The 12,121-nt window shown below is 43.4% G+C and overlaps 1 protein-coding gene across 3 annotated transcripts in view; it reads right to left on the reverse strand.

Annotated features, from left to right (window-relative positions):
• The window catches only part of sdk1a (sidekick cell adhesion molecule 1a), an 892,584-nt gene extending 887,056 nt beyond the window's left edge, over positions 1 to 5,528 (reverse strand). For all 3 annotated transcript variants that reach the window (XM_070901293.1, XM_070901295.1, XM_070901292.1), the window contains exon 1: positions 4,421 to 5,528. In XM_070901293.1, the coding sequence (XP_070757394.1) occupies positions 4,421 to 5,042 (622 nt within the window). In that variant the 5' untranslated portion in view covers positions 5,043 to 5,528. The remainder of the gene's footprint in view (positions 1 to 4,420) is intronic.
• Positions 5,529 to 12,121: the final 6,593 nt, after the last annotated feature.

Here is a 12,121-nt window from a genome sequence, read left to right on the forward strand (position 1 = left end):
TACCATCTTGCCGTCCGGAGGAGGCGGGGGTCCCCGATGGAGGGCACTCTACGCAGGGGTCCTCCCACTATTCATCGGGGACTTGGCCTGGAGGGTGGTGCACGGAGCAGTGCCGTGCAATAAATTTTTAAGCCGGTTCACGGACTCCCAGGCCGCCTGCAATTTCTGCGGTCTGGAGGAGTCCGTGTTCCATGTTTTTATTGAGTGCACGAGGTTGCAGCCCCTGTTCCATTATTTGAAGGGGCTGCTCCTGAGATTCTGGCTGCACTTCAGTCCCACACTCCTGATCTTTGGGCACCCTGTGCGGAGGGGAGCGGGTAGGTCCGAAGGCCTCCTCGTAGGACTGCTCCTGGGCACGGCCAAGGGTGCCATCAGCCGGTCCAGGCAGCGGGCGGTCGAGGGGGTCGTTCAACCTGACTGCCTGCCTCTCTTCCGCTCTTACATCCGGTCCAGGGTGTCCTTGGAGATGGAGCACGCGGTGTCCACCGGTACGCTCGCGGCCTTCCGCGAGAGGTGGGCCGGGGACTGGAGTGCATCATCACGCCCGGCAACCAAATTTTTATTTGATTTTACGTTTTTTAAGTTTAATTTGTCTTAATTGCCGGTGCTTTTAGTGTCCCCCTTCCCTTTTATAGGGGGCACTGGGGAAAAATTGTGATTTTAGTGCCCAAAAAAAAGATAAACAAAAAAAAAAAGGGGGGGGGGGGAAAAAAAGGGCCTTGTAAATGTCTGGAGTGTCACCCAGGTCGGGTGGCACCGTTTAATGTTTTTATGTTTTGCAGGTAAACTCAAAAGAGTTTCAGGGATTCATGCACAAGGAGCGAAATGCCCGTAGCACAATAGGTAGCACTCTTGCTTGTGAGTCAGGTGGATCTGGGTTCAAATCCCACCACAGGCACTTGAACAAAATCTAATTGATACTTCAGTGCAAAGGAACTGTTGCAGGTGCTGTATTTTGGCGCTTCCCTGCGATAGCTCAGTTGGTAGAGCGGAGGACTGTAGTGGAATACTCAGCAAAGTCATCCTTCGGTTCAATTCCGGCTCGAAGGAGCTAGTGTACTTTAATGTCTGCTGTGTCACCCAGGCGGGTGGCACGGTTTAATGTTTATGTTTTTTTGCAGGTAAACTCAAAAGAGTTTCATGCACAAGGACCCCCAGGTCCCTCTACACCACAGCATGTTGTAATTTCTCCCCATTCAAATAATATTCCCTTTTACTGTTTTTTTTTCCCCCAAGGTGGATGACCTCACACTTTCCGACATTGTATTCCATCTGCCAAACCTTAGCCCATTCGCTTAACCTATCCAAATCTCCTTGTAGCCTCTCTGAGTCCTCTACACAACCCGCTTTCCCACTAATCTTAGTGTCATCTGCAAATTTTGTTGCACTACACTCTGTCCCCTCCTCTAGGTCATCTATGTATATTGTAAACAGTTGTGGTCCCAGCACTGATCCCTGTGGCACACCACTAACCACTGATTTCCAACCGGAAAAGGACCCATTTATCCCGACTCTCTGCTTTCTGTTCGCCAGCCAATTCTTTATCCATGCTAATACATTTCCTCTGACTCCGCGTACCTTTATCGTGGCACCTTATCGAATGCCTTTTGGAAATCTAAATACACCACATCCATCGGTACACCTCTATCCACCATGCTCGTTATATCCTCAAAGAATTCCAGTAAGTTAGTTAAACATGATTTCCCTTTCATGTTTAAGAACCCCAATGGAAACAGCGGGGCGGGGCTTAAACACTGCTCCAGATAGTTCCAGCAAGAGGAGATTGGAGCTCCGACTCTGAATTCTGGGTTGACATCCAGTGGGATTACTCATGACTGATGGGTGTGGGTTGCCTCCTCATCATATGGGTTATGGGGGCCCATAAAAACCTCCCACGGTATAGGACTAGCCCCACTATCGGCTGGTATAAAAAGATGGTTATGGCCATGGAAGGAGTGTTCACAACGCAGCCTGTCAGACTGTTAATCAGTCTGTGAATCCTTCCACTACTGACATGGATTGAGAACTGGTTGTCAGACAGGAAGCAAAGAGTAGGAGTAAATGGGTACTTTTCAGAATGGCAGGCAGTGACTAGTGGGGTACCGCAAGGTTCTGTGCTGGGGCCCCAGCTGTTTACACTGTACATTAATGATTTAGACGAGGGGATTAAATGTAGTATCTCCAAATTTGCGGATGACACTAAGTTGGGTGGCAGTGTGAGCTGCGAGGAGGATGCTGTGAGGCTGCAGAGCGACTTGGATAGGTTAGGTGAGTGGGCAAATGCATGGCAGATGAAGTATAATGTGGATAAATGTGAGGTTATCCACTTTGGTGGTAAAAACAGAGAGACAGACTATTATCTGAATGGTGACAGATAGGAAAAGGGGAGGTGCAACGAGACCTGGGTGTCGTGGTACATCAGTCATTGAAGGTTGGCATGCAGGTGCAGCAGGCGGTTAAGAAAGCAAATGGCATGTTGGCCTTCATAGCAAGGGGATTTGAGTGCAGGGGTAGGGAGGTGTTGCTACAGTTGTACAGGGCATTGGTGAGGCCACACCTGGAGTATTGTGTACAGTTTTGGTCTCCTAACCTGAGGAAGGACATTCATGCTATTGAGGGAGTGCAGCGAAGGTTCACCAGACTGATTCCTGGGATGGCGGGACTGACCTATCAAGAAAGACTGGATCAACTGGGCTTGTATTCACTGGAGTTCAGAAGAATGAGAGGGGACCTCATAGAAACATTTAAAATTCTGACGGGGTTAGACAGGCTAGATGCAGGAAGAATGTTCCCAATGTTGGGGAAGTCCAGAACCAGAGGTCACAGTCGAAGGATAAGGGGTAAGCCATTTAGGACCGAGATGCGGAGGAACTTCTTCACCCAGAGAGTGGTGAACCTGTGGAATTCTCTACCACAGAAAGTTGTTGAGGCCAATTCACTAAATATATTCAAAAAGGAGTTAGATGAGGTCCTTACTACTAGGGGGATCAAGGGGTATGGCGAGAAAGCAGGAATGGGGTACTGAAGTTGAATGTTCAGCCATGAACTCATTGAATGGCGGTGCAGGCTAGAAGGGCCAAATGGCCTACTCCTGCACCTATTTTCTATGTTTCTATGTTTCAAACTGTTTTCCAAGGGAAGAGTTTGAAGATCCAAAAACAACAGGACTAAATCTAACAAAACAAAAGCAAAATACTGCTGGAATCTGGAATAAAAACAAAAAGTGCTGGAAATCCCAGCAGGTCAGGCAGCATTTGTGGAGAGAGAGGAAGCAGAGTTAACGTTTCGGGTCGATGACCCTTCTTCATAACTCTATTCTTGGACTACTTATAAACCGGGGTCTGAAACTGAACACAGATATGACAAATCAGAGAAAAAAAGTTATAAACATTGAAGTTAGTGTACAGGTACTCCAATCTTAAATAAGGTTCAGTTTGTAAAAGTTTAAACACCAGTAACACCAATGCATTACATAAGTCTTTTCATGCTAAATCACTTCTTACAGGGCTACATATTTAATCTAGAGCACTGGCACTTGAATAAACGAAGTGCTGGCATGCCATAGGCATGTATATAAATTATGATGGCGTCTCCCTCAAGCAAAAGAACTTCAATAACACACTCCATAAATGGTGCAATATTGGTTTATTCACCGAGTGAGAACAATTCGGGTTCCCATACTTTCTGGATCGCATCCCATAGATCAGAGAATACGATCACGAAAACAGCAACATTGTTTACACTTTTTTGCCGGTTAGCTGTATTGCTTATATACTGAAAAAAGGCAAGATTGTGGGAAACAGCACAACATCAACTACAATGCAATATTGAAATCCACAGAACAAGGAGATTGTGAGATTGCATTGGATTGATAAGATAAATGAGTACAGTATGCTGCTACTTAGCGTTGCAATTCCGTAATGAAAAGTGGAACCGGTAGAAATGCTAATTTATACTGGCTGCTACCTAAATTTTAATTCTTTATTTTCCTTCCATGGCAAGAACCTGAAAAGGACGCAGTCACATTAACTCACTCACGAGTGGATAATTGTTCCTTAACGCTACAAAGTCAGTCAGGAGAGTAAACCTCCTGTGAAAACTGACAGCGCGCAATATTCCACGTTTCACGTTAACCCTTTGGGTGGCTCCATTCAGCTTGCACCTTTCAAAATGCCACTGTTTTGGTTTAACATCAAGCATCTTTGCAAAGACACCAAAATGAAAACTGTAATAATGCTAGCGGGTTTGTTATGTTCCACATTTAAAGTACTAAGCAACACGACACAAGTGCTGTGTTCTGAACTGTCTCCGACGTCCTGTCGGATTTTTAAAAATGTTTAAAAAAAATAAAATCGAGTCCCAAAACATCATTCCGCGATGGGAAGACATTAGACTGAATGTTACCACATTATCATCTTACCTTGCGCCAGGGTCTGGAGCACGTGGATATGAAACAGCATAAACGTCCACAATCCCCCAAAACATCCAAACAAATTAAAGTTTCCTCTCGCACCAGCAAATCCGACGGTTCTTTTGAATACTCCCGACTTCGGCCCCATGATCGGTGCAGCCATCCCACCACCAGTTCGGTCTCCAATCACTTGCTTATCGATCACTCCCCGCCAACAAGGCCCTTGCTTTATTTCCCTTTGGTTATTGATTGTACAGTCCCTGCTCCTGTGTTCTTTGGCAGTTTCCATCCCCTGCCGGCGGTCCGGATTGGGGTGCCGCGGCTTCGCCCTCCGCTCGCCCATTCCTGCCGGGCGAAGGGTCCCGATCGGTCCCCGCGGGCTGATCCTTTGGCATCGATCCCTGGGGTGACTGATCGCGGATGTCGCCGGGTTTGCGGCGAGTTGGTGGCTCGCGGCACCATAGTGCGGTCTGCCACTCCTGCTTCCTCTGCTCGAATTAGCAACCATCGCTTCCGGGCCCAGGTGCTCAGCCCCTGTGGTATCGATCACCTCGGGATACCGATCAGCGTCCACAAGTCGCCCCGCCGTGCCCTGGTGATCATCAATCAGCCGGCAACTCGCGTCTCCCATCTGTTGATCGCCTCTATTAGTGCAGCCGGGTCGCTCTCTTAACAATCGATTACGCTTTGGTATTTTACTGATTCAATCTTTTTCCCCCTCCCATGAATATAATATTTTTTAAGCGCCGCCTTTGGCTTGAGTTTGTTTATTTTTTGGTTGCGGGGGGCGGGAGGCAGGCTCTTGCCGCCTTCTGAGAAAGAATGATTGACCAGCTCCCTGGCCAGGGTTGGGATCTCTCTCCAAAGTCCTGATTTCCGGGATGGGCCGCTTTCACCCCCGGGGAGGGGATATCAAAGAGGAGATGCAAATGGACGCGTTTTCTTCCCAATCCTCAGTAATTTTTTGATATATATATTCCACAGATACTTTCCGAGGATCTCCAGATAGCAATAACTGAATCACTCTGAACTTCCACTCTCCCTCTTTTAATTCCTGGTTAATAATTAACTCCAACTTGTTCACCTTTGTAACGAAAGTTGGCTTATTGCGAAATAAGAGAGGGGACGGACAGTCAAAATCCCAAATCCTTTCCGTCTCGCCGTTAAAGTTTCAACTCATCATTGGAGTAACTTCCAAACTTTGTCTTTAAAAAATATTAAAATTTCTTCCCCCAACTGTAAAACCTGCAGTTGACAAAGTTTGAAGTTTATCAGTCAGTCTCCGAGCGGTGCCAGGGAGGCGCTCGCCACACACGCAGATACAGATTCAGATCTGCACATCGAACATGCCTTTTTTTTGGAAAAAATAAAATCAATCTTCAAAAACTTTAAATCCCTGGATAAGATTGAGAATGAAATTCTGTGAAGTAAACCCCTATTATTGGATGACTTTGCTCCAGGTTTTCATGTTGTTTTAAAGCGGTTTGTAACGGGAGCTTTTAATTTTCTTCTCCTTCCCTGCCGCTTTTCCTCTCGCCGGACAAACTCCTTCGGCTCGAGCTGGAAGAGGCTCGAGCACGCCTCCGATTGGTCAACACCATCGACCTTAACTCGCAATGGGATTGGTTAATAATCCGCGGGGCGGGATGAGGAGGCAATTCGTACTTCTGATTGCCCAAGCGGTTTTCCTTCTGACACGCTGATTCGCTGGAATTGGAGCCTTGTCTGTTCGCGATGATTGGCTGGACTGCGATTTCCATTCTGATTGATCAGCCTGCAGAATGGCGCTGGCGTTTTATTGGCGAAGGGGAAGTTACTGTCTCGTCGGTGATTGGTCACATTAAATAGACCCCCTTCCCAATCAATAGGAGCGAGGGGAGAGATGACAATGCTCAGCAGGTCAGGAGAGAGAAACGAAGTTAGTGTTTCAAGTTGTTGATCTTTCTGTTACAGATATAATAGTTTTTAAGCAAGTACACAGGCAGGGAAAGGAAGGAGGGAGGGGAGGAAAGAACAAAAGGGAAGGTCTGTGACAGGGTGATTAAATGATAAAGGGATGATTGTGCAAGGCAAAAGGGGATGGTACTGGGACAAGTAAAGAGACAAAGATGTGTCTAGAGGTAACAGCAGAACCATTACCAGCACCTTCTAACCGAGAAGGTGGTTAGATCGTGGCGGAGGTGCGGCAAGAAATCGTGGCAGAGGTGCGGCGAATGAGGGTACGGGTCCCAGAAGAGCCAAGGGCCGAGGGGCAGCATAGGCCAGCCCACAATGTAATATGTGTGCGCACTAGGTCCATGCAGCAGAACAGGTCTCCAGTCATCCTGGTTAACCCTTGCCACTGGATAAATGCCTAGCTCTGTTGAGCCTGTGTGATGGCTGATGTGCAACGGTCACCACACATTATAAAAAATCCACGCACAGGCATCTTCGTCCCCTCAATTGGAGTTCAAGACTGGAACATCGGGTCCTTCATTGAAACATCTATGAACTCATGTGGAAGTAAGTCATCCATCGTTCAAGGGACTGCCTGTGATGATGATGACAGTGATGATCTGAAATTGTAGAACTCAATATCGAGTCCAGAAAAAGAAAATCTTGCATTTATACAGCGCCTTTCACGGCCACCAGACGTCTCAAAGTGCTTTACAGCCAATGACACTGTTGTAACGTGGGAAAGGCAGCAGCCAATTTGTGCACAGCAAGATCCCACAAACAGCAATGTGATAATGACCAGATAATCTGTTTTTGTTTTGTTGATTGAGGGATAAATATTTGCCAGGATACCAAGGAAAGCTCCCCTTTTCTTCAAAATAGTGCCATGGGATCTTTTATGTCAACCAGATAGTGCCTCGGTTTAATGTCTCATCTGAAAGACAGCACTTCCAACAGTGCAGCACTCCCACAGCACTGCACTGGAGTGTCAGCTTACATTTATGTGCTCAAGTCCTTGGAGTGGGACTTGAACCTACAATCTTCTGACTCAGAGGCAAGTGTGCTACTCACTGAGCCACAGCTGACACTATAAAAAAGGCTGTAAAGTGCCTAATTGAAAGATGAGATGGTGTTCCTCAAGCTTATGTTGAGCTTCATTAGGATGCCAAGGACAGAGTGAACAGAGTGGGAGTGGGGCAGAGAATTAAAGTGTCAGGCGACCGGAAGCTCACGGTCACACTTGCGGACTGAACGGAGGTGATCCGCAAAGTGATCTCCCAGTCGCTTCCAGGGGAGAGATAATGTTGATTGGTTGCAATAAGGAAACAAACAAACCCCTGAAAATTGTGTTTCGAAATGAAGTGAGTGAAGCAACTGGTCTTCAGTAAAGTGCATGGCAATAATTACTTTAAATAAGTCCTTCAGCTTCATTTTCGAGAGGGACATTTCCAATAAATCTTTTGTTGTAGTAGCTGGTCCCATCTTGTGTCCCATCTTCCAACGCATTCCCTTTCGTGATAGCCCTGTCCTAACTCTGGCCTCACGCGGCAGCTTCATCCACTGCCAAATCACTGTCTTCCCCAAAAAATTAATGTGCCCTTTCCATAGGCAGCCAATCCCTCCAATTCTCTCCCTTTTGAGGCCATTGTAACTTCCCATTTAGGGGTGCCAGGCTAACCACTCACTGGTGTCTTTTGGTAAATTCCATGGGACTTTCAGTACTCTGCAAGGCATTTGTAATTTAGAACATAAGAAAAGATAAAGTATCGGGGACAAGAAATGGCACTTTAGACCATCAAAACTCATCACTTTGGCACATTAATTTTTCCATCATGACAATTAATTGTACTTTTAATAACTCCAATGTTACCTTTTTCACTAAATTATTCCAAAATCTACCATTTTTTGAATAAACTTTTTCCTTGTACCTGCTCTAAAATAACTTAACTAATTTCCACCTATATGCTATGGTCTTACTTCCTTCGTTTACTTTGAAAACAATAATATTGGTTTATCTCATCTACAGCATAATTCATATCTTCACTCTGTTCCACTGCCTTGAGCACTTTTTTTTCAGACTGTGAAGGATAAACTTCTCTAATCTTGCTTCGTAGCTCATCCTCTTTTCACTTGGAATCAAACGTTACCTTTTTCGGTTAACAGCCTAATGCAACTTGTTATGGTCTATGTTTTTCCCTTTCAATAATGTACTCGATCTCCTGTGAATAAGCTGTGCCCTTCTTGGTCTAACAGTGTACATTTTAGATTACGTATCTAAGGATCAAATATTACCCTATTTTGCAGCAACACTTCTCAGTGGAATTTATATAGGGTTCCAAGATGTCTCCTAATGACTTAAACTTGCAAATATCACACAACATGCTGGACTTGGATATGCTAAACCTAATACATTTATTTATAAATTTAAAAATGAAGCATCAATACTTGGCAATATATTATAGTGAAAAAGGCAGTATTTAAAAATACATGAGCATCTAGAATGTTCACCAAAAGGGCCAGTTGCCTTTCTATCTTATCTTCTGTAGAAAACAACAATAGTCACAAAAGAGTTAACTTCACCTTGTTCAAGTGGCTGCTCTGGCAGTAATTAGTTCTTTAAGGTTTTTTTTTAAAGCGATTTCTCTCAAATGTACTCTTAAACAGAAATTGAGTTCTTTAGAATCTTCCAGAGGCTCTCAGAAGGATTGTCTATGATGCTCCTCATAGCTCCCAGCTCATAATGTCAAATTTACTTCTCGCACAGTCAATTTATCATGATCTGAATAATACTCCTTTCCCATGTGTCAAAAGCATCTACTCACTAAGGTTAAAATACAGTATTGCAGGAACGAACAGCGATAGATGGCTAATGTTAACCTTCTTAAAATATAATTGTGGTAAACACCTGCTACACAGTACAAAGATATAATTTGCAATATATAATTTATAATATATAATACAGGACAGCTCAACTGTTGGCACCTTGCAACCTTCATTTGCAATTCAAGCTTGCTGTCTCCAATCACACCTTGACCAAAGTTTTTATCTTAATTAATTTGATCAAGAGAATCTTCTTTTATTTCCCATAGTAAACCATCTCTGTCCACATTTTTTTTATTCAAGAAAGGATCCACCTTAACCTGTGTTTCAAAAATTCAAAACCTAAGATTTAAAAAAAATATTTTTGTCACACATTGTTGTGGCATGGTGACCAAAACTGAAGATAGTATTCTAAGTCTAAACAACGCACTGCAAAGCCTCAGCATAGCTTCAGACATATTCCACTGTTCTGGTTATACCTACTAGCATTTATCAGCCTTTTAACTTACTTGACTACATTATCTGAACATTGAAAATGGCATGCCTATTATTACTCCCAGGTCCCCTTCTTTGTCACCCCATGTGCTGATTCAATTCCATTCATTATATACTCTGTCCCACATTTTTTGACCTATGTGCAATACTTTTCATTTATCAGTCTAAATTTCATCAGCCATATATGTCTGCATAATCAAATTGAAATTCTTCTACGAGAATTTTGCTGCATCCTGTGTCTCTATCACACCCCCTATTTTTGTGTCATTAGCAAGTTTGGATCGCTTAAAGTTGGTTTTAGTATCCAGGTCACTTCCGTAGTCACCCTGACATAGCTTTCCGAATGCCACCATTATCTACCACTGCTCTCCTATACAAATGCCTGTCTCTGCCCATATATTTGAAACAAAACAATTAGTTACTGAAAATTCAGTTTTCTGCTTAATCTATACAACCTTCCTTGTATACGCACTAGATGGCACTGTCCTGTACCTTGAAAATGAATAAATATACAGAATACAAACTAAAGTAAAACAGAAGAGAACAGAACTGACTTTTGTTGTGGTTGGGTTTTCGCAGAGTCAATCCAGCCAACAATAGTTTCCTTGAAACAAATTTTTTATTAAATAAATATTTTTTGCCAAGGGACCAAGGGAATTAAACAAGAGACGAGAATCCATTTTAAGAATTTTCACTTTGCTGTTGTAATTTGCTTCTTCCGAGGCAAAAAAAGTGCAAATTTAATAGGAATGCTGGACAGAATTATAGAAGATGAAGTTGTAGTCTCTGTCTTAGAAGCAGTTTTCCTGCTTTTGATTCTAAAAGAACTATTCTAAGATCCATGTGTTGGTGGTACAGTATAATCATTCATACTCTGATTCTACTGCTGATAATTTGTAAATATGAGCTATACAAACTCTTTTTAATTATCAAGTTTGGAAAAAAAGAAACAATATTTCATACAGCGAGAGAATGCTGTCTGGCTCTATATCAGACATAAGAACATAAGAACATAAGAATTAGAAACAGGAGTAGGCCATCTAGCCCCTCGAGCCTGCTCCGCCATTCAACAAGATCATGGCTGATCTGGCCATGGACTCAGCTCCACTTACCCGCCCGCTCCCCGTAACCCTTAATTCCCTTATTGGTTAAAAATCTATCTACCTGCAACCTTTCACAGAATCATAGAAATTTACGGCACAGGAGGCCATTTCGGCCCATCGTGTCCGTACCGGCCGACAAACAGCTATCCAGTCTAATCCCACTATCCAGCTCTTGGTCTGTAGCCCTGCAGGTTACAGATCTTCACGTGCACATCCAAGCACCCCTTAAATGCGGTGAGGGTTTCTGCCTCTACCACCCTTTCAGGCAGTGAGTTCCAGACTCCCATCACCTTCTGGGTGAAGAAATTTTCTCTCATATCTCCTCTAAACCTCTTACCAATTACCTCAATCGATGTCCCATGATTGTTGATCCCTCTGCCAAGGGAACTAGGTCCTTCCTAGCCACTCTATCTAGGCCTCAGATAATTTTGTACACCTTAATAAATTCACCCCTCAGCCTCCTCTGTTTCAAGGAAAACAAACCCAGCCTATTCAATCTTTCCTCATAGCAAAAAAAAAGTGATCAGGACCAACGCAGGAAACTCTGGCTGCATCTTCCCAACCCTCTGTTGTCTCACAGATCTGTGTATTTCTGTAGCTGGTCACGGAAAAATGCATATTGAGGATGTGATTCTTTAATACTTCATTCTGTTATTGAAGAAATAAATTGTATGTAGCTACTGAAGGGACTAAACAGAAGGCATAAGATAAGTTGTACAGCTTTTGATTAAAAAGTAAAAGGCCCATTTAGGTTCAAATGACGTTGAGCATTTCTTGTCATTTCTGGTAGCATCATTTTTGGAGTTTCTTGGCTAATACTCAGCAGAAGTTTGAAAGTCCCACAAAAATTAGTTTGATCAGACCCCTAGACGTTAACAAAATCATAATATTAGAGAATGGACATGCTAAAGAGGATCTTCTGCCTGCCATTATCCCTTCACATCTTCTCTACAAGGAATTTAAATATAGATATATTTAAGATTTCCTATAAATAATGATTATGCCGAAAGTATTTTTTTTGAAAAAACAGGAAATTATAGAGACACATTATAGTTTGTAGTCCGGCTGTGGTACCTGTACAATTACCTTCCCTGCTGTGTAAGAAAATTAATTTTGCACTGAAATTGTTTTATCTTCCTCGGAGCATATTCAATATGGAACACTTTCAATATGAAGAATATTTTCTGAGGATGAAGACTTGTCCAAGTGCTGCAGGCCCAAGATGTAACCAAATTTGCTGGGGATTCAAAGGCTGATATAGGGCCTTAGAAAGCTTTGGCTGTTACAAGCCCTTCATTTATTCTGTTAGATACAAAATATATCAGTGAACTACTATTTGTTGAAAAATGAGGCTGAG

This window comes from Pristiophorus japonicus, chromosome 15, assembly GCF_044704955.1.
Source record: "Pristiophorus japonicus isolate sPriJap1 chromosome 15, sPriJap1.hap1, whole genome shotgun sequence".
Classification (NCBI taxonomy): domain Eukaryota; kingdom Metazoa; phylum Chordata; class Chondrichthyes; family Pristiophoridae; genus Pristiophorus; species Pristiophorus japonicus.